At 43.9% G+C, this 23515-nt stretch overlaps 1 protein-coding gene and 1 pseudogene across 2 annotated transcripts in view; one reads left to right on the forward strand and one right to left on the reverse strand.

The window, feature by feature from the left end:
• The window catches only part of TBC1D8 (TBC1 domain family member 8), a 130495-nt gene that overhangs the window by 39395 nt on the left and 67585 nt on the right, over positions 1-23515 (reverse strand). For both annotated transcript variants that reach the window (XM_073023249.1, XM_073023250.1), the window contains exons 3-5: positions 9724-9842; positions 4389-4617; positions 212-452 (exon numbers count right to left, since the gene is read on the reverse strand). In XM_073023249.1, coding sequence (XP_072879350.1) covers positions 212-452; positions 4389-4617; positions 9724-9842 — 589 coding nt within the window. The remainder of the gene's footprint in view (positions 1-211; positions 453-4388; positions 4618-9723; positions 9843-23515) is intronic.
• Positions 18154-19888, forward strand: LOC140713375 (BBSome-interacting protein 1-like; annotated as a pseudogene).

Genomic DNA, 23515 nt, shown 5'->3' on the forward strand with positions numbered 1-23515 from the left:
TCTGAAAACTTGAAGTCCACTGCGTAAATGAGTAATCATCATTTCTGTCATGTCTCTGTCGAGATGAACGACACAGGAAAATCTGGATTAAGCCACAAGGGAAATTTAAATCTAACATAACCAAGGCTAACAAAAGCACGTGCACAGAAGGGCTGGGCACTGCTCGTGGGTCCCCTGTGCAAGTGGGAGACACTACAACGGACGCTCTCACCTCTTGGTGATCTGACTCGGCTCCTGCAGATCCGGGTCGAGATCAAAGACCTCATTATCCAGCAGCCTTCGCAGCGTCACATCGGCCAGCTGCTCCATGACCTTAAACACCTCATCCAGGTTCAGGAACATGGAGAAGTCACGCTCCTTATTCTGCGTGGTGATTCGGATGGTATCCGTCAGAAAGACATTGGACGTTCTTTCTAATTTCTGGATATCAACCCACGGAACTACAAGTTTAACTGTAAGAGAAAAGGGTGAAATACATATTATACCACGAAACTGGAGTCAAACTTGAGTGTGTCAGCAAGCAACTATCCAAAGCTCTCCTTAGGCCAATGTGTAAATGCCTTTTAAAAAATTGTTTTAAGTTCAGGGATACACGTGCAGGTTTGTAACATAGGTAAACTCGTGTCATGGGGATTTGTTGTACAGATTATTTCATCACCCAGGTGTGAAGCCTGGTACCCATTAGTTATTTTTTCTCATCTTCTCCCTCCTCTCACCCTCCACCCTCAAGTAGGTGCCTGTGTCAGTTCTTCCCCTCTACGTGTCCATGGGTTCTCAACATTTAGCTCCCACTTATAAGTGGGAACATGCGGTATGTGGTTTTCTGTTCCTGCATTAGTTTTCTAAGCATAATGGCCTCCAGCTCCATCCATGTTCCTGCAAAGGACGTGATCTCATTCTTTTTTATGGCTGCATAGTATTCCATGGCGTATATGTACCACATTTTCTTTATCCAGTCTACCAATGATGGGCATTTAGGTTGGTTCCATGTCTTTGCTATTGTGAATAGTGCTGCAACGAACATATGCATGCATGTGTCTTTATGGTTGAGCGATTTATATTCCTTTGGATATACACCTAGTAATGGTAACGCTGGACTGAATGGTAGTTCTATTTTTAGTTCTTTGAAGAATCACCACACTGCTTTCCACAATGGTTGAGCTAATTTACACCAGCAATACCATTCTGGACATGGGAACAGGCAAAGATTTTATGATGAAGACGCCAAAAAGCAATTGCAACAGAAGCAGAAATTGACAAATGGGATCTAATTACGTGAAAGAGCTTCTGCGCAGCAAAAGAAACTATCAATAGAGTAAACAGAGAACCTACAGAATAGGGGAAACTTTTTGCAAACTATGCATCTCACAAGGTCTAATATCCAGCAACTATAAAGAACTTAAACAAATTTACAAGAAAAAAAACAGACCACCCCATTAAAAAGTGGGCAAAGGACACAGACACTTTTCAAAAGAAGACATACATGCGGCCAACCAGCATATGGGAAAAAAAGCTCAACATCAATGATCATAAAGAAATGCAAATCAAAACCATAATGAGATGCTACCTCATACCAGCCAGAATGGCTATTATTAAAAAGTCAAAAAATAACAGATGCTGGGGAGGTTGTGGAGAAAAGGAAACGCTTATACACTGCTGGTGTAAATACCTTTAAACCAGAGCAGGAAAGAAGAGCACAGACCACCTGACAGCTGTTGGTCAAAACCCAACTCGTGTTCTAATGGTTTTCTGAAAGATTTAAGTAAAACTTCCCAAGCTGCTGGCTGCTGCATGTTTCAAAGGAACACTATTCTGAAATACCAAGTTAACAATGTACACCTTTCTCAAGAATATTTAAACTTCAACAGTTATGCAAAAGTTTCTGAATCTACATAAATTCTGGTTTCAAAAACAGCATTCACAGTGTAAGCCATGGGAAAAAGAGCTGTGTAAATGAGGATCATTCATGATCTCATTGAGAGAAATGGACGTAACGTTTAGCCTGTTGTCAATAACAGTTGTTAGAGTCTTAGAAGACAGAGTATAAGCAGTTTTAATGAAACTTTAAAAATGTAACATAGTACAAACCGTACATTTTAGAAGCACCTGGTCTAGTCTCAGAAATGTTTCTGACAGCGGTAGCCAGGGCTGGCAATACAGAGCCAGCAAAGAGAACAGAAAGTCTAAACATCTGGTGGCCTGCTGTCAGAGAGGCACGCACAACACCTGAAAATCAGAAATGTCACCACATATTAGGGATCATTTATTTTTCCTAAATCTTTTTTTGTTTGTTTGTTTGAGGCGGAGTCTTGCTTTGTCACCCAGGCTGGCGTGCACTGGTGCGATCTCGGCTCACTGCAACCTCCGCCTCCGGGGTTCAAGCGATTCTTGTGCCTCAGCCTCCCAAGTAACTGGGACCGTAGGCGTGCACCTGGCTGGCTAATTTTTGTGTTTTTAGTAGAGGCGGGGTTTTCCACCGTGCCCCATTTTTTCCAAATCGTACCCTCCTAACACAAAAAGGTTTAGTGACAATCACTAATAAGTGTCAGAAAACAATTCATTTTCCTTTTCAAATAGAGAATGACGTTCTTATTTTTACCATTTCTTTCCGTTTATCTTGCAATACCACTTTCAGCGCTTTAATAATTTTAAAGGCCATGTTTCTGCATCAGGCTTCACAATAAACTTCTCCAGCTACTTCTACCAGGTTTCATAAAAGCTCTTTTATACACAGGTATATATGCTCCACCTATGCCACCAACTTTCATTCATTAAGCATCTCCTTTGTGAAGAGCCCCCCCTGCACTGAAGGAGCTTATTCACAAAGAGAAAACAGACGTGCACATGAGTAAGCGACCACTGACTTGCTGGGACCGAGCATAAAAATGCAAATACAGTACAAACAATATGGGGACCAGGGAAGGCTTTCTGGAGGTGACAAAATCCGAACTGAATTTTGAAGGATGAAGGATGAATAGGAGTTTCCAACGGGCTAAGTACAGAGAAAGGAAAGAAAGCCAGGTGGACTTTGAAAAGCATTTCAAAAAGAAGGAAGACAGGGTGGCTAAGGTTAGGTCAGGGCACACCCCGAGGGTGCGGAAGGGCTGTGCAGATAGGGTGTGTATCCTAGAGCATCAGAACCAAGGCTGGCGAGCTGGGAACGGAACGCCACGTGCCAGAAGCCAGCCACAGCAGACCCCCAAGAGAAGCTCCTCTCACTGGTTCAACTTGAAATGTAAACCAAGAAAGAAACCAAAATTACACACTCACATATGCAGCTTCCATACTACCCGACATGAGCACTTACAACAGTATCTGGTTCTGGAAGAAGTTTCCATGGGAATGACGTTTTAAACATTCAATATACAACTGACACTTGTGGCTTCGCTTTTTCACCTGCGAATGCCATTGCCTAGGACAGCTCCTGCCACTGGATAAATACGTGAGCCGCCAATCAGTGCATGAATCTCAAGGAGATAGTGAAGAATTCCCCTTCTGGAAGCGACTGCATACCAGCCAGTCTTCCAAGGGGCAGTCCTGACTTTCAGCGCCAGGAATTTTTTTAATGGCCTGCTTTGTTAAAAAGCAGGAATATGGCCGGGCGCGGTGGCTCACGCCTGTAATCCCTGCACTTTGGGAGGCCGAGGCGGGCGGATCACGAGGTCAGGAGATCAAGACCATCCTGGCAAATACGGTGAAACCCCGTCTCTACTAAACATACAAAAAAATTAGCCGGGCGCAGTGGTGGGCGCCTGTAGTCCCAGCTACTCGGGAGGCTGAGGCAGGAGAACGGCGTGAACCCAGGAGGCAGAGCTTGTAGTGAACTGAGATGGTACCACTGCACTCCAGCCTGGGCAACAGAGTGAGACTCTGCCTTAAAAAAAAAAAAAAAAAAAAGCAGGAATATGTTCTACACTTTGAGAAACATTAAGCCATCAGTGATAACACTATGTTTTTTAAAAAACTTACAGAAGTAAAAACCCCTTAGTGGCTATATAAAGTGAACTATACAGAATGTTTCTTAAGGCAGTAGAAAAAGTGAATATGTAATCTAATCACCTGCTAGTAGTAGCATATATAAGTAATCAAGTGTCACCGGTGTCATCTCCACCATTTATTTAAATCTGTCCGACTCTTCCTGTTAACGGCCCTAGGAAAATTTTCTAAATTTTCCCTACAGGCATATGAGGATAAAAGGACTGCCTCAGGCCCGTGAACTCGGCATCAATCCCAAAGAACTACCCAACTTTGAGATAAAAGTTAGTCCTATGAGCATGCAGGTGCAGTGGTTCACACCTGTAATCCTAGTACTTTGGGGAACTGAGGTGAGCAGCGCTGAGTCCCGAGGGCCAACTTTATCTGGGAAGAGCCTGCCAGGCCTCACTTACGTTCCTTGCCCAGGAAGAAGGAGTAGAAGCAGAGGTGGTTGATGCTGAGATACAGCCAGCCCTGGCGGGGCACCCTGCCCTTCCAACAGCAGCAGGAGTAGTAGGTGACCAGCTTCTCTGCCTCGGGGAAGTTGAACCTGGCCTCAAACTTCACCAGGGCTTCTCGGAATTTCTCGGGTTCTTCCTCCTGCTCGGCGAGCCTGCTGCTGGTCTCCTCGGCTATCAGAGCCTGACACACAGAGATGACAGACCCTGCTCAGTGAGCCAGCAATGGGAAGGCAGGGGTGCAAGGGATCTGAAGCAGGAGGGACTGAGACGCACAGGCCCCCAAGAAGCATGCGCTGCTTCAATGACAGACACACCTGACGAGGAGAATGGCTCAGCCATGTCATCCGTCAGCCACCCAGACACACGGCTGCAGCAGAAAAAAAAGGAATGGCAGTTGGGGTCAGAAAAATCCAAGAACCAGTCTCTCACTCGGCCACTTACCGATCCTGAGGCTCTGGGTGAAGCATTTGACTTCTAAGCCCAGTTCTCAAACAAATGATCAATTTCTTTTTTTTTTTTGGAGATGGAGTTTTGCTCTTGTTGCCCAGGCTGGGGTGCAATGGCGCAATCTCAACTCACCACAACTTCCGCCTCCTGGGTTCAAGCAATTCTCCTGCCTCAGTCTCCCGAGTAGCTGGGATTACAGACATGTGCCACCACGCCCGGCTAATTTTGTATTTTTAGTAGAGATAGAGCTTCTCTCCGTGTTGGTCAGGCTGGTCTCGAACTCCCGACCTCAAGTGATCCACCCACCTCAGCCTCCCAAAGTGCTGGGATTACAGGTGTGAGCCACTGCACCCTGCCTCAAACATCATTTTCTAAATTTTCCCTACAGGCATATGAGGATAAAAGGACTGCCTCAGGCCCGTGAACTCGGCATCAATCCCAAAGAACTACCCAACTTTGAGATAAAAGTTAGTCCTATGAGCATGCAGGTGCGGTGGTTCACACTTGTAATCCCAGCACTTTGGGGAACTGAGGTGAGCAGATGACTTTAGGCCAGGAGTTCGAGACCAGCTTGGTCAACATGGTGAAACCCCATCTCTACTAAAAACACAAAAATTAGCCAGGTGCGGTGATGCGCAACTGTAATCCCAGCTACATGGGAGGCTGAGGCACAAGAATCGCTTGAACCCCGGAGGCAGAGGTTGTAGTGAGCCAAGATTGTGCCACTGCACTCCAACCTGGATGACAGAGTGAGACCTTGCCTCAAAAAACCAAAACAAAACAAAAAAAAGTTAGTCTTTTGAGAAAAACTCATGAAGATCTTCCTCATTAGGTTCAAAAATGTTGGTATTTAAGGCTACTACCGGCCTGACCGTGTGGCTCACTCTGCAGTCTTAAATGGATATTGGCCAAGGTTCCCAAGGTCATAAATAACCTCCAAAGCACTTGGGTTTATGGGAAAACAAGGCATCTACATCTACAATTTTTTTGCCAAAAAATGAGTAACAATTAGTGTCCTTCATAATCTGGGGTGGTGGTAGAAGGGCCTAGAATTCACGCTTGTGGCCTATTTGTTCCTAATTGACAACTCATTGCTACCATCAGAAATCTGATTTCTCATCCCTGGGAGCTCGCTGCAAAATCCTTCCCTGAGAATATCTTCTTGTTACCTTCACATGAGCAGCTGTTTAGGAACTCCTGGGCGGGCCCCAAGCCTCACATATGCTACCTGATTGTAAAAACACATTTAGGATTCAAATTCCAGCTACTCAGGAGGCTGAGGCAGGAGAATCATGTAAGCCCAAAAGTTTGAGGCTACAGCGCACTATGGCGGCACCTGTGAGCAGCCACTGCACTCCAGCCTGGGCAACACAGCAAGACCCCATCTCTAAAAATACATATATACACACACACACACACACTTCTATCATTTATCTTTATTAACATTCCCCCCCATTTTTTTTTTTTTTTTTTTTTAAAGGTAGGTAGGTATGTCTCATGAAAAGCGATGTCCCTCAAGACAAGACTACTTTTTGGGTATTTTTGTCAAACCCTGTACTATTATATAAGCTATTTTCAAACTGAAACCTGAGCGTTGACGTTAACATAACAATGTAATTTAAAACTACTATTTATTTTTATTTATTTATTTATTTTGAGACGCAGTCTCGCTCTGTCGCCCAGGCTGGAGTGCAGTGGTGCGATCTTGGCTCACTGCAGCTCCGCCTCCTGGATTCATGCCATTCTCCTGCCTCAGCCTCCCGCGTAGCTGGGACTACAGGTGCTCGTCAGCATGTCCGGCTAATGGTTTTGTATTTTGAGTAGAGAGAGGGTTTCACCGTATTAGCCCGGATGGTCTTGATCTCCTGACCTTGTTGATCCGCCCGTCTCAGCCTCCCAAAGTGCTGGGATTACAGGCGTGAGCCACCACGCCTGGCCTAAAATTATTTTTAAAAGAAATCTGGAGGCTGATGAAATTTTAAGTGATTTTCATTTTCTTCATTATGTTTTTCTCTATTTCCCACATTTTATTTAACAAGACATTATACATGAATGAAGTACTAGTTAAGAAAGATGAGTATTTTTGAAAAGCATATCTAATATATAATGAGTGCTGAGCTCTCCCCTTGCCCTGGAAGTGGGCGTGGAGGGGTCTTTATGAAGGCTCCGGAGCAGACAGGCAGCAGGCACAGCTGCAGGGTGGGACCTAGGGGCTCCCGGTGCAGGCGTGAGGGTGGCCATGCTGACCCTTGCCTTCCTTGAAGTATGGCTTCTGGTTACAGGCACAGCTTGAAACAGGGATTTTTCAAAGTTTTCTAGAGTCATCAAAGGTTCGGGATATGAGTAGGCCTCCATTCCCAGATCCTTAGGATTTGGCCAGAGGAAAGGGAGATCAAATGTCACGCTGTGCTCCCAGGCTCAGGCCGGGCAGGCCCCTCACTTCCCAGCCCTGCCTCCTCAGGACTGACTTTTCAAAGCATTTTAGCTTCAAAGTGTCAGGGACCAGAATATATCACCCCAAAATATGCCACTTTGGCATAAGGATTATTTTGAGCTGAAGAAAACTGAGAAACAGCAAACACCAAAAAGGCTGTCTTCACCCCCCGACATCTGCCTCAAAACAGGACCTGTTTGTAAAGGTCCATTAGTCAAGGTGTGTCCTGCTCCTGTACCAGAAAGAGGACTTTGACTCTCAGTCACCAGAAACAGCTCTCGACCCTCCCAAGTCCAGAAATAGCCCTGAGAGGAATCTACGTAACCTCACTCAACTAACCCTTAGCTTCCGCGCGTTTCCCACACAGTACGCTGCCCCAAAAGCCTAAAGGCCTCTTTTCTAGTCTTGTCGCCTTTCTACAAATGCACTCTTCTTCCCTGAGATGCTATGTGAGCCCAAGTGCTAACCACCCCTGTGAGTTACTCATCACTGAGCTTCTGTTACACATATGCATGCTTCTGTGTTCAAATAAAGTCTGTTTGGCTGGGCGTGGTGGCTCACATCTGTAATCCCAGCACTTTGGGGAGCCAAGGCAGGAGGATTGCTTGAGCCCAGGAGCTCGATACCAGCTTGGGCAACATAATGAGACCTCGTCTCTACAAAAAATAAAAACATTAGCCAGGTGTGGTGGTGTGTGCTTGCAGCCCCAGCTACATGGGAGGCTGAGGCAGGAGGATCACTTGAGCCTGGGAGGTCAAGGCTGATGTGAGCCATGATTGCACCACTGCACTCCAGCCTGAGTGACAGAGCAAGACCCTGTCTCAAAAAACAACCAATAAAAATAAACTCTGTTTTTCTCTTGTTCATCTTTTGTCAGTGTAATTTCCAGGACCCCAGCCATGATATCTAGGAGAGTCAAGGACAAGTTTTCTTATTCTACAGAAACTGTTTTAAAATCACTATAGCAAAAGTTCATTTTCTTCCTCCAAATTAAGAAGAGCAATACCTAAATCAAAGAACCACTACAACTTGCATTAGACCAAGACAGGTGGGGGTAAGTGTGAAAAATAGCTCTGAATGGGGCCTTTCTGTAGCTACCCAAGTGTGATACGACCCAGGGAAGTGAGCCACAGTTGGCTGGGCCAGGATGAGGGCCAACCCAAGCCCACCATGGCCCAGTCCACCCGCTGACCCCACTGGCCAGGTATAACTCCAAGAAGACATCGTCAAGCTGGCTGGACTTGGGATGCCCTCCCTTTCACCAGATCCCATAAGTATCCCCCAGTCCCCAAAGGAAAAGATTTTGTTCCTCCAAAATCAAAAATCTGCTTTGACACCCTTTACGAAAAGCCATGGCACTTGAGGTATTAGAAAGCCAAGCTTTTTGCAGAAAACAAAATCGAAGGGCTAGGAGGTTTTACCCTAAGGAAGGAAAAGTGTATCACACGCTAATGTGTTAAAGTATTTAATGAGAGAGTTAAATTTAGAATGAGAAACTATCTCTCCCAGGCCAATGGGGCTTTGAAAGCACTGATGACCCATCATGTTATTGCAGGGACGCCAGTTATATAAGACTGTAACTCACAGGAAGTATCACAGATACCTCCCAAAATACTCCTCTCTTGCCAACTCAAAACTTAATTGGCTTTCATTACATTTAATTTACATATTTTAAGAATAAACATCCACTTCTAGCAGGAGGAAAGTGGTAGATCCAACAGAATAGTGTGACAAGATGTCACAACTGCAAAAAAAAAAAAAAAAAAAAAAAAAGGTGATTTAAGAAGTCAAATAATGTGTTGCTCTGCAAAAACATAAATCTTAACATTATTTTTTTTTCCGGCGATAAAAAAGGGCCTTCACTCCTGTAAAGGATAACAAAAACTAAGCCTGAGAATAGTCTTTTTTTTTTTTTTGTGAGACGGAGTCTCGCTCTGTCCCCCAGGCTGCAGTGCAGTGGCACAATCTTGGCTCACTGCAAGCTCCGCCTCCCAGGTTCACGCCATTCTCTTGCCTCAGCCTCCCGAGTAGCTGGGACTACAGGCGCCCACCACCACGCCCAACTAATTTTTTTGGATTTTTTAGTAGAGATGGGGTTTCACAGTGTTAGCCAGGATGGTCTCGATCTCCTGACCTCGTGATCCACCCGCCTTGGCCTCCCAAAGTGCTGGGATTACAGGAGTGAGCCACAGCGCCTGGCCAAGTCTCTTTTTTAACATGTCAGGTGTATTTTGCTAGACTGACTACAAAGTTAAGACAGGTGATAAATGAAACTTATCTGGCTTTACGTATCAAGCCAAAAAGTTCAGTTAGCAGAAAACACTGTTAGTATGCCACAGTGTTCGAAATGTCTTTAAGGAAAAAATATGGAAAGATGGGGAGAAACGTCAAACTCAAGGGACCTACCTTTACCTTCCCTTTGACAAAACTGGCAATGTCATCTTTATTATCAAAGACGGACAAGGTGTGAAGGAGATTTTGTTCCAGCCAGTCCCAGTGCTGGTTGATTTCCTCTAATGTTGCACCTGGATTCGAACAGAAAAAGATACAGAGCTTAAAAAATGCAATGGAAGTAATTCCTAGAACATGAACTCATTTTCTAAATATTGTGTATCCCCGTGTTGATGTTATTAAATAACATCTGGGCTCTCATACGCTGGGCCACAGTTTGCCAGATGAAATGGAAGGCACCCCCATTGGGGCTGTGGTGGCCCTCCCCGCAGCAGTGGGATGCACAAGCATCACTCCCACTGCCACACGGGTGGGCCAGGTGGCCAAGTGAGTTACACCCCTGGGACGGTTCTGTGACCATCCTACCCACCCTACTAACGCACAGAACTCCGACCATCTCCACTCAAACGACAGAAACATTTCTAATTGTTCAGCTACTCCAGCATGGAACAAGCCCAGAACAGCAGACCAATCCTGAGCGGCCTTGCAAAGTTCTCCCATGAAAAGAAGAGTCCCTTCAAGAGGTACCGAAGCCCAAGTCCATGGAGGAAAGAGCCTCTTGCCAGGGCTCTGCTGAAGGCCCCAGGGGCTGCCACTTGCACCCAACATTGCTGCAACACAACAAGCAAGGGCCTAGGAAATTTACAGCTTACAAATGTGTACTTCACAGCATTTACAGCAGTGGCCATTAAAAACATACATAAAAAGAGGTCTGACAGTACATGTTAAAACAAACACAAAGGCATTAAATCATAGGCGTAAATTCATTTCTTTCGATGACAATGTTTTTTAATCATCACGTTATTAAAGCATTAAGCAAAAAGCTTAGTCATTTTAGTTGTCTGTATTTCCTCTCTATTCTCATCATCTCTACTAGACAACGGGCACTTTGACACAGGGACTGTTCCCAGCTCCTCATGGAGGGCCTGGCACACAGCAGATGCTCAACAAGGTCCACCGACTAGAAGCACACACGGTCCTGGACAACAAAAACATGTGGGCATCAGGTGTTTCTAGTGTAGGCAGGTTTCCAAAATGGGAAGCAGGAGATATTCCAACCTCAAAGAAATGAGACAAACAACAGAGCTGAATCATCTAGCCAGTGTGAGAGGGATATGGTGCCCAGAGCCACCCACCACTTACCCAAAAGCCAGATATGGACCGGACACAGTGGCTCATGCCTGTAATTCCAGCACTTTGGGAGGCCGAGGTGAGTGGATCACTTGAGGACAGGAGTTTGAGACCAGCCTGGCCAACATGGTAAAACCCCATCTCTACTAAAAATACAAAAATTAGCCAGTCGTGGTGGTAGGCCCCCCTAACCCCAGTTACTTGGGAGGCTGGGTCAGGAGAATCACTCGAACCTGGGAGGAGGAGGCTGCAATGAGCCGAGACCACGCCATTGCAATCCAGCCTGGGTGACAGAGTGAGACTCTGTCTCAAAAAAAAAAAAAAAAAAAAAAAAAAAAAAAAAAAAAAAAAGGCCAGGCATGCATTTTGCTCAGTCATCTTTCTCTCCGCATGTTATGTGCAGCCTTCCTCTCCCTGGAATGTAAATATAAACACCCCACACAGGAAGGTGCCAGGGGACTGGCTCTGGACTTGTGGCTGCATTGGGGTCCATGAGAATGAAAAACATCTATCTGTAGAAGGACTGTTGTTCTGAGCAGACACTTAGGGAAGGAATAAAAAGAAGTATCTAATAGAATAGTTCATAAGGAATAACGAAAGTTTAAAACAATAGTGCTTACTTTGAATTTTCCCCATTTTGGGGCAAGGCATTGGCCAAAGCAGTATCCCTCAGTCATCACTAAAGCCAGTGTTCCCATTAGAGCTGGGAGGGCCCAGGCTTCTCTCTGCCCGAGGTCTCTATTCACAGGCCATGACTCCCCTGTCCCTGCACCAAGAGCCCTTGGCCAGTGACCCTACCCTACTGCCCCTCGGTCCCACCTCCTGTGTCCTGCTCTCCAAGGATCACAGAAGCCCAAGGAGCAGCCCACTCAGGTGCAGCAGAAGCTTCCTCTAAGGTGAGGGTCCCGGTCCTCTTGCTTTCCTCTTCCTGCCGTCTGGGAGGGTTCCCGTGGTATCATGAAACCCCTGGCCCTTCAGGCTCCCCATCCCTCTTACAATTGGGAAAGCTTGTTTTAAAACAAAATCAAACCCAGCTACTCCAGGCTCCCCAGCATGACTCTTGAAGCTTCTGACCTTTCCCCACCTGCACTGAGGCCCAGGGCGTCTGCTTGGCTCCTCATAACACACGCCACGCTGACCCAACTTAGGGGTACATCTGGTTTACCTGCCGCTGGCTTAAGTCTCCCTGCGCTGTTCAGTGTCCCCAGGTGGCAGGTGTGTAGGTGTCAGCCACAAGAACACCCTTCTCTAAATCCAGTGGGTCAACAATGGTGTCTTCTCTATCGCATCACTAAGTTGGGTTCAACCCAAGCTGATAATCTTGCACAAGCACCTGGGGTAGCCCAGGGCTCTGCTTTTCCTTGGCACTTTAAGACCTTTTCTTTCTAAGTCTTTATCCTTTATTATCCATTACAATAAAACCCATTACTCAGAATACTGAAGAAAAAAAAAAAAAAAAAAAACAAGTGAAGAATAAGCGGAAAAGGGAGCACTTTATGGGACCTCGATTTTTTGCTATTTGTTTTCATGGACCCTCTCACTGATCCAGAAGAAGAGAGAACCAAGAGTTGCAGGAACAAAGATGAACTAAAGCAGGGAGAAGACTCACCTTTGTGGTGCTGGTCTGTTCCAGATACTATCTCACTGATGTGTGATGAAGACTGAGTGAGGAAATGGAGGCTCAAGTATTTGTCCAAAATGATATCAAATGAAGGGCAAACCAGGGCATGAAATGACTTTCTACAACCTCGAAGTACTCTGGGGTCCTTCTATAAAAAGCTATATTTGAATTTTTTTTTTTTTTTTTTTTTTTTTTTGAGATAGAGTCTCTCTCTGTGGCCCAGGCTGCAGTACAGTGGTGCAATCTCGGCTCACTGTAACTCTGCCTCCTGGGTTCAAGAGATTCTCCCACCTCAGCCTCCCAAATACCTGGGACCACAGGCGCACACCACCTCGCCTGGCTAATTTTTGTATTTTTAGTAGAGCTAGGGTTTCACCATGTTGGTCAGGCTGGTCTTGAACTCCTGACCTCGTGATTTGTCTGCCTTGGCCCCACAAAGTGCTGGGATTACAGGCGTGAGCCACCACGCCTGGCCCTGCTACATTTGAATTTTTTTTTTTTTTTTTGAGATAGAGTCTCATTCTGTCGCCCAGGCTGGAGTGCAGTGGCGCAATCTCGGCTCACTGCAAGCTCCACCTCCCAGGTTCACGCCATTCTCTTGCCTCAGTCTCCCAAGCAGCTGGGACTACAGGTGCCTGCCACCACGCCCGCTAATTTTTGTATTTTTAGTAGAGACAGGGTTTCACCGTGTTAGCCAGGATGGTCTCAAACTCCTGACCTTGTGATTTGCCTGCCTCAGCCTCCCAAAGTGCTGGGATTACAGGCGTGAGCCACCGCGCCCGGCCATATTTGAATTTTGAATTTTTAAGTATCATTTACATCACCCTCAGACCCAGTTCTTGCTATGGCTGGGCATTAAAAGAGATACTCTGTGCTTCCACTTACAGCAAGCTCTCTCCCTTCCACTCCCATCCTCCTAAATGCATCCTTTCAGGCGACCTGATACAGTTTATCATTTATCCTGCTATTAAGCTCACAGAGGCTAACACCATTAACCGGTAACAGCTAACCCAGCTAACCGCATGCGTCTTCCTCAACTGATAACTTTAGATAACATGAATAAATTATCATCAAGCCCCAACATAATATATCCCTTTGGAATTAAGATTTGGGACAACGTCATCAAAAAACTAGACTTTCATTCTTTAAAAAATTCATTCTACCTACTGGGAAGGAGCTTATCATAGAGAAAGATAATTCTAAAACAAAAACCAACCCACACCTTCAAAGAGAAAATAAACCACACATAAAAAAAATCTATCACTGAGTCATAGTAAGGTTTTGTTCCAATCTACCCTGCTCCTGAATATAAGACATAATTGTATGCTTCTCCCAGCAAAGACAATCAATATGATAAAACTTTTCCACCCTACTGGCTTCCATTTCCTACAGATGTTGCCAAATGGCAGGGAAATTTTCCAGACTATAATTTCCTCTACAGGAAAGTCTTACGATGGGTTCCACGAATTCCACAAATCTATGCAAGCCGACCACACATCCGTGACCGCAAAAGATTAAAAGGGAAAGTCCTTCAATAGATGTTACATACCACGGTTCTGAAACTACACTACAGCAGCGGTTTTCAAACAACATAAAGTAGTACATCTCAAAATACCTTTCTTCAAAAAAAAAAAAAAAAAAATCATAATACTACAAAACAGAATACATGCAAACTCCTAAGGAGAGCTACTGATTTGTAAAATACGTTCAAGTTATTCACACACACGTGAATATATTTCTGTCTGTAGGTGGTCATGGTCAAAAGAAGATTGAAAGCCGCTGCACTGTAGACATACAAGCAGTGCAAAGGGTAGAGAAGAGAAAACAAGAAAGTGAGAATGTGTCATCCATTGAAGACGCAGGATGATAAAAAGCCTACAAATTAACCCAGTACCACAGCAATGTTCTCACTGCGGCTTCTGCTGACTTTCCAAAACCAAGACAGAGGAGAGCTGCTATTGTGGCCTGAATTTTGTCTCTCCAAAATTCATGTTGAAGCCCCAGCTCCCAATGGGAGTATGTTTGGAGATAGCACTTTTAAAGAGGTATAAGGTTAAATAAGGTCATTACTAGTTTGGCATGCCTGGTGTCCTTTAAGGAGAGACACCAGGTTAGTGCATCCACAGAGAAAAGGCCACATGAGGACACAAACAGAAGGCTGCTGTCTGCAATCCAAGGAGAGAGGAGACCTCACCAGAAGCCAACCCTGCTGGCACCTTGAGGCCGGACTTCCCAGTCTCCAGAACTGTGAGAAATAAATGCTTGTTTTTTAAGCCACTTAGTGTATGTGTGTAGGGGGCGGGAGGTAGAGGTGAGAAGCAGCACCAGCAAGCTAATGCAGCTGTCTAAAACCAAAATGTATAGGAAGATTGTGGACTGTCATGGAAGTCCAATTAGCAAAATTATGCCTGTCTTATTAAGACGTCCAATTTTTCAAAAAAATACTTTTTCATTGTCTAAGAAAATGAAAGTCCACTGGATCTTAAACTTCATCCACATAAGAAGTCAAAAGTCAGAGTTATAAATGCCTCTGCAAAACTAAAATTCAGTATTAGGAACCTCAGGTAAGACCACAAAACGAACAACACTGATGACTTAGGAGTAACCAAATCCATGTTCTAAGAACAACCAGAGGAGGTCAACAGAGGACATTTTCTGGATGCCTGATACGTGTCAGGAATTTTGTTCCATATACCATACACATAATGTCACTTACCTCCATAAAATATTACAAGGTAACTGCCAGTATTTTAATGTTCTAGGTGAGAAGAGCAAAGTGAAGAAAATAACCAACCCGAAAGCCAGTTCATCTGACTCGGGCCTGGCTCTGCCTGTGACATCGTCATGGATGGAAGCTCCCAGTGGCTGAGTCACACTGAAACGCACACACAATGTTTATTCTCTTAGGTTTTTCCCAGAGGTATTTTCAGGAAATAAAACAAGCATCTCATTGTCTATGCCCACAGCTTCTGCATGGACACTGCCACAAAGAACTTGATCCAAGCTTGTTTTCAAAAGCAGCTGCTTCTCTCTGCACAGTCAATATTCAACTGAATTAAGTGCCTTCTCCAGCCACCTAAGTCTTAATCAACAATGAAACGGGCATTCTGTGTGCTTAGTTCAGATCTGTTCCTCTGAAATGACAGGACATTTCTCTACAGGCCAAACACTAACCATCTACTGTCTAAATGCCTGGGCTAAAAGCCATACAGACTACAAAGGAGCTAGTTAAAAGTCAACTGCCATGGCAGTGTCATTCCCAAATCTCACTCAACACTCACCCTGTGCAGGGTAACTCAGGATCAAAGAATTCAAGCAAAAATTACAAATGAAGGAAGGAAAGGGTTGGAACAAAAAGCCTTTGATTTTCAGAAAGCTGACATTCTTCAAGTGGATACGGTAACATCTAATCTGTAAGTCGAAAGCAGTATCTTTACAAGAACATATAAAAAGTTCAATGATCATCCCATCATCATGATTTACAAGGTTTTTAGTCGGTTATATTTTTCACTATACAGTTTAAGAAAATAAGCTTTAAATGTTTCTTTTTACAAAAAGTCCTTGGCTTTTTTTTTGCCTTCAAGTGAAATTAAAGAGTCCTAAAAGTGAAAAACAGACAAACTTAATCTCTGACAGTAAAATAGCCTTTTAATTTATATCTGAAATGGTCATTAAAATGTCCTTGTATTAGTACCAGTAGACACACTTTTCAGAAATAAAAACAGGAATAGAAGACACAGGAAAAACATGATCTATGATCAAATGAAAAATCAGTAAGTAGAAACAGAGTCAGAAATGACACAAAAAATAGTCAGTAGACCAAGACATAAAACAGCTATTATAAATATACTCTAAGGCCAGGCACAGTGGCTCATGCCTATAATCCCAACACTTTGTGAGGCCGAGGCAGGCAGATCACCTGAGGTCAGGAATTTGAGACCAGCCTGGCCAACATGGTGAAACCCCATTTCTACTAAAAACACAAAAATTAGTTGGGTGTGGTGGCGGGTGCCGGTAGTCCCAGGTACTCGGAAGCTGAGGCAAGAGAACTGCTTGAACCCGGGAGGTGGAGGTTGCAGTGAGACGAGATCACGGCACTGGGCAAAAGAGCAAGACTATGTCTCAAAAATAACATAACATAACATAACATAACATAACATAACATAACATAACAAAAAAATAAAATAAAATAAAAATAAATATACTCCATATGTTCAAATGGTAGAAGAAGGCACAAGCCTGTTAAGAAGCCAAATCAAATGGACGACATTTAAAAAGACTCAACTCAAATCTTTAGGAATGAAAAATATGGTATTTAAATTAGATTAAATCAAGATGGGGGAAAAATCAATTCTTAAAAAAAATGGACAAAGTTAACTATTGGGTTATTAAAATAATTGCACAGAAAAAATAACCAATTAAACAGTGTTTTGATTATACATATGTACAGGAATACCTCAAAAATATTGTGGGTTCAGTTCCAGACCCATGAAATTAAGCAAATATCACAATAGACCAAGTCACACAAATTTTTTGGCTTCCCAGTGCATATACTGGCCTGGTGCAGTGGCTCATGCCTGTAACCTCAGCACACTGGGAGGCCAAGGTGGGCAGATCACAAGGTCAGGAGTTTGAGACCAGCCTGGCCAACATGGTGAAACCTAGTCTCCACTAAAAATACAAAAATTAACCAGGTGTAGTGGCGTGCACCTGTAATCTCAGCTACTCGGGAGGCTGAGGCAGAGAATTTCTTGAATCCGGGAGGCAGAAGTTGCAGAGAGCGGAGATCGAGTGCCGCTGCACTCCAGCCTGGGCGACGGAGCGAGACTATCTCAAAAAAAAAAAAAGAAAAAAAACCAACAAAGTTATATTGACACTATACTGTAGTCTATTAAGTGTGCAATCGCATAATTATGAATCCTCCATCTCCTCTCTCCTGCTGTTTCTGGTGGCCTCTGACCATGTATTTGTATGGTGTTGGAGATACAGCCAGTGGCTATGGGAGGAAGCTGCTTTCTGGCTGGCAGAGTGTTTACGACTTCAGTTCTTACACGAAACGCACCTTGCTAAAGCTAAACCACCAGATGTCTATTAAAATAATGAATCCTCCTCTCTTATAAGTAGACATACAGCCATGACAATGTCCTGTGCTGGCCTTTAAGGCATTTTGTTCCAAATACTGCACGGGAAGAGTAAAATGTTCTCTCTTCGAGAACAGTGGTGACAATCACAGAGGAACAAGCTTGAAGAACACAGTTTTCACAGATTGTCGTGGGGGACATTGAGATTAAGGAGAGGCATACTTTGGAGATATTGTGGATTTGGTTCTAGACCACCACAATAAAGCAAATATCACAAGTGAGTCACTCACAGGTTTTTAAATTTCCCAATGCATATAAAAATTATGTTCACGGCATGCCGTAGTCTATTAAGTGTGCGAAAGCATTATGTCTTTTAAGAAGTACATGCCTTACCTAGAGAATACTTTATGGCTTAAAAAAAATGTTCATGATTATCTGAGCCTTTAGCAGTTGTAATCTTTTTGCTGGTGGAGGGTCTTGCCTCAATGTTGATGGCTGCTGACTCATCAGTGTGCTGGTTGCTGAAAGTTGGGGTGGCTGTGACAATTTCTCAACATAAGACAACAATGAAGTTTCTTGCATGATTGACTCTCCCTTTCACAAAGATGCTGTTGATAGCATTTTGCCCACAGTAAAACTTCTTTCAATTTTGGAGTCAATTCTCTCAAACTACTGCTTTATGAACTAAGGTTTATGAAATATTCTAAATCCTTTGTTGTTATTTTAGCAATGTTTGAAGCGTTCAATAATGTTTCAACAGCCTCTTCACCAGGAGAAGTTTCCCTCTCAAGAAGCCACTTTCTTTGCTCATCGATAAGGAGCAACTCCTCATTCATTCAAGTTTAATGAGAGTGCAGCAATTCAGTCCCATCTTCAGGCTCCACTTCTAATTCCTGTTCTCTTGCTGTTTCCATCACATCTGCAGTGACTCCCTCCACTGAAGCCTTGAACCCCTGAAGCCCTCAAAGTCATCCATGAGGATTAGAATCAACTTCTTCCAAACTCCTCCTAATGTTGGTATTTTGACCTCCTTCCAAGAATCACAAATGTGCCTCAGGCATCTAAGATGGCAAATCCTGACTATGACCTACAGCAGCAGCTGAGACACCTGCGAAGGGATGCATCTTTTCTTCTGTAGGCTTGAGTCGAGAACTCTCGGTCATCTTGGTAATAACGGGTTGGATGTCCAAAGTTGCAGAAAAAAGACCAGAACTTTCAGGAAAAAACTTACTGTATCTAGCAATTCAGATATGGTGGAAGTAAAGTCAATGTTCCAGGAATATCTTCCAAAACAAAGGTAGTCGTCTCTGGAAGATGTAACCACAGTGGTGGTATGTAAACTCAAACTTTTACCCTTAAAATCTCTGACTCTGGTAAAACTAGAGAAAATGCACCAAGCAGCACAGGATATGTTTTGCCAACAAGAAAAGGCAGAAAAGGATCAACGGCAAATAACCCACTGGATGATAACTTAGCACTTCAGGGAACAATCTACCTTATCTACTATTTAACAATAACGTGGCTGGGCACGGTGGCTCGCGCCTGTAATCCCAGCACTTTGGGAGGCCAAGGCAGGCAGATCACCTGAGGTCAGGAGTTTGACACCAGCCTGGCCAACATGGTGAAACCCTGTCTCTACTAAAAATACAAAAATTAGTTGAGTGTGGTGGTGGGTGCCTGTAATCCCAGCTACTCAGGAGGCTGAGGCAGGAGAATCGCTTGAACCTGGGAGGCAGAGGCTCCAGTGAGCAAAAATCGCGCCATTACACTCCAGCCTGGGCAACAAGAGCAAGACTCCGTCCCCCCAAAAAAAAAAAAAAACAATAACTAGAAAATAAGGTGCATCTGTACACTGAAAGTATTTGTTAATAATATCAATAAAATTGATAAGTCATACAAATAATATAAAAATGCCAAGATTGATAGAACTTGTATTGTGAATTTAAACACTCTGATTTGTATTAAACATAAGCAGTTAAACTTTGAACCAAGTTTTATGGGATTTTTTTTCTCAAGTCATGTTTTTAGAATTGCAAATTAAATTATCATTCACTATTCTTACTTGGACACAAGGAACTAAATACATCATGTATATACAGAGCGTGTTTACTTTTTTTTTTTTTTTTGAGACGGAGTCTCGCTCTGTCACTCAGGCTGGAGTGCAGTGGCCTGATCTCAGCTCACTGCAAGCCCCGCCTCCCAGGTTCACGCCATTCTCCTGCCTCAGCCTCCCGAGTAGCTGGGACTACAGGCGCCGCCACCTCGCCCGGCTAGGTTTTTTTTGTATTTTTTAGTAGAGATGGGGTTTCACCGTGTTAGCCAGGATGGTCTTGATCTCCTGACCTCGTGATCCGCCCGTCTCGGCCTCCCAAAGTGCTGGGATTACAGGCTTGAGCCACCGCGCCCGGCCTTTTTTTTTTTTTTGAGACAGAGTCTGGCTCTGTCGCCCAGGCTGGAGTGCAGTGGCCGGATCTCAGCTCACTGCAAGCCCCGCCTCCCGAGTTCACGCCATTCTCCTGCCTCAGCCTCCCGAGTAGCTGGGAGTACAGGCGCCCGCCACCTCGCCCGGCTAATTTTTTTTGTATTTTAGTAGAGACGGGGTTTACCGTGTTAGCCAGGATGGTCTCGATCTCCTGACCTCGTGATCCGCCCGTCTCGGCCTCCCAAAGTGCTGGGATTACAGGCTTGAGCCACCGTGCCCGGCCTTTTTTTTTTTAAAGACAGAGTTTTGCTCGTTGCCCAGGCTGGAGTGCAATGGCGTGATCTCGGCTCACTGCAACCTCCACCTACCGGTTCAAGTGATTCTCCCGCCTCAGTCTCCTCAGTAGCTGGGATTACAGGAACCCACCACGACGCCCGGCTAATTTTTAGTATTTTTTAGTAGAGATGGGGTTTCACCATGTTGGCCAGGCTGGTCTTGAACTCCTGACCTCAGCTGATCTACCCACCCTAGCCTCCCAAAGTGCTGGGATTACAGGCATGAGCCACTGTGCCCGGCCTACGATTTTATTAAAAGCCTGAATTTGAAGATACATTCCAATCTTGCATAAAGTTCATGTTGGGTTTTTACATTACCTAATTAAAAAAAAACTTTTTTTAACCAATTTTCTGTGCCAGGTTATGTTAAATACTATTAAATATCTTGTGTGACCAACCGATCCTACCAGTAATGAGAAAACTGTGTCTTAAAACAAATCTGATTTTTTTTTTTTTTTTTTTTTTTTTTTTTTTTGAGATGGAGTCTCGCTCTGTCGCCCAGGCTGGAATATAGCAGCGCCATCTCAGCTCACTGCAAACTCCGCCTCTCAGGTTCAAGCAATTCTGTCTCAGTCTCCCCAGGAGCTAGGATTACAGGTGACCACTACCACGTCCTGCTAAGTTTTGCAGTTTTAGTAGAGATGGGGGTTTCACAATGTTGGCCAGATTAGTCTCGAACTCCTGACGTGAGGTGATCTGCCTGCATCAGCCTCCCAAAGTGCTGGGATTACAGGCGTGAGCCACCATGCCCAGCCAACAAATCCGATTTTTAAGAAACCCTCACCTATTCTGTAGTCAGCTAAGCTTTTAATTACATTAATTTCAAGGACTTGAAAATTACATTTCTGCCTTTATCATCCAGGTATCAAACAATTACAAACCTAAAAATGGTTACCATAATTATCTATATAAGCCTAAATAATATGGACCTGAAAGACCCCAGGAGGTAAATATACATATTAAATTTGGATTTTTAATTCTAAAAGACTGCACCTAAGCCTGTAATAGATACATTGCTAAGAGTATCTTTGTAAATTCTGAATATAATTCTTGGGGGTTTGTCTCAGTCAATAATAGGAAATTTAAATTAGCATAGGCCTTAAGGCCTGGTTGAGTTATTAGGCCCTGTAAAGGAGGCTAGAAATTTGATCATTCTTTAGTTAATTGTTATTGATTGGTAGGTGATATTTTCTCAGATATTAAGTAATGTAAAGCTTATAACACTAACCATTATTTGGTAATAGAATTTAAGATCATGAAAGGTATTACATATTTTAGAAATTTAATTAAGGTCTAGATCAGAGCAGTAAACAATGCAGAAAAGTATGCATGTGCTTTTCTCCAGTTTAATCTAAGTAATTTACTACTGTACTCTCATTTTAAAAGTTTGCAGGGAAAAAAAAAAGTCTTCAAAGAACACAGATTAAATTCACTAAGTTCAGATATGCTTCCTTATGAGATTTAAAATTTGCTGTGTGAAATTTAAAAGTGTTTTTAAAAGACCTAAAATAAAGGGACTACAAATTTTAAAAACCAAAAAGTAAAATAAAATGGTGAATTCTTCCCAGAAGGTTTTCAATTTACTTTGCCCAGATGAATCAGAGGAATCACTATCCATGCAACTATAGCCTTATGAAATGTATTTCTTAAATAATAAGACTTGAAAGTCAAAATTACTCTTTGACCCATGGGCTGCAGAATGGACATTGTCTTAGCAGGCATGAAAGCAACTTAATCTCCTTGTACCTCTCCATCAAGCTCTTGGGTAACCAGGTGCATTGTCAATGAGCAGTAATACTTTGAAAGGAATCTTTTTTTTTTTTTTTCTGAGCATTAGGTCTCAACAATACATGTGTTAGTCTATTTGCATTGCTATAAAGGAATACCTGAGGCTGGGTAATTTATAAAGGAAAGAGGTTTATTTGGCTCACAGTTCTGCAGGCTGTATGGAAAACATTGCACCAGCATCTGCTCCTGGTGAGCCCTCAGGAAGCTTACAATCATGGCAGAAGGCAAAGGGGGAACAGGTGTGTCAAAAGGAGTGGGGGAGAGAGGGAGAGACAGACAGACAGACAGAAAGATAGAGAGAGAGAGCGCGCGCACAAGACAGAGAAATGAGAGGCCCCAAGCTCTCTTAGCCAACCAAATCTCTCGTGAACTGAGCAAGAACTCACTCACCACCAAGGGGATGGCACTAAGCCAGCAGTCCCCAAACTTTTTGGTACCAGAGACCGATTTTGTGGAAGACAATTTTTCCACAGACCATGGGGGATGGTTTCGGGATGAAACTGTTCCATCTCAAATCCTTATCAGGCATTGGTTAGATTCCCATAAGGAGCACTAAACCCAGATGCCTCGCATGCACAGTTCACAACCGGGGGTCACACTCCTATGAGAGTCTAATGCCATCATTGATATGACAGGAGGCAGAGCTCAGGCAGGAATGTGCGCCTGCCTGCCGCTCACCTCCTCCCATGCGGCCCAGTTCCTAACAAGCCACAAATTGGTACCAAATTGGTACTGATCTGCAGCCCGTGGGTTGGGGACCTATGCACTAAGCCATTCGTGAGGGCTCTGCCCCCATGACCCAAACACTTCCCACTAGGCCCACCTCCGAGGTTGGAGGTCACATTTCAACATGAGATTCAGAGGGGACAAAGTACCAAAATCGTATCAGTAGGCTACAGATATTCAGTAAACTATGCTATCAACAGATGTGCTGTCATGCAGGCTCTGCTGTTCCATTTATAAAGCACAGGCAGAATACATTTACCATAGTTCTCAAGGGCCCTAGGATTTTCAGAATGGTCCATGAGCACTGGCTTCAACTTGAAGTCACCAGGCACGTTAGCCCCTATCAAGAGGAGCTGTGAAGCCAGGCACTAACTTTTCCTCTCCAGCTATAAAATTCCTAGATAGCATCGTCTTCCAGCAGAAGGCTCTTTCATCTACATTGTTTTGAAATCGGTTGTCGGTTGTGTAGCATGGCCCACCTTCATCAGTGAGCTCTGCTAGATCTTCTGGATATTTTAACTCACTGCGGCTTCTCCATCAGTACTTGCTGCTTCACTGTGTACTTTTGTTACGGAGATGGCTGCTTTCCTTAAACCTGACGAACCAACATCTGCTAGCTTCAAACTTTTCTTCTGCAGCTTCC

Source organism: Chlorocebus sabaeus, chromosome 14, assembly GCF_047675955.1.
Source record: "Chlorocebus sabaeus isolate Y175 chromosome 14, mChlSab1.0.hap1, whole genome shotgun sequence".
Classification (NCBI taxonomy): Eukaryota; Metazoa; Chordata; class Mammalia; order Primates; family Cercopithecidae; genus Chlorocebus; species Chlorocebus sabaeus.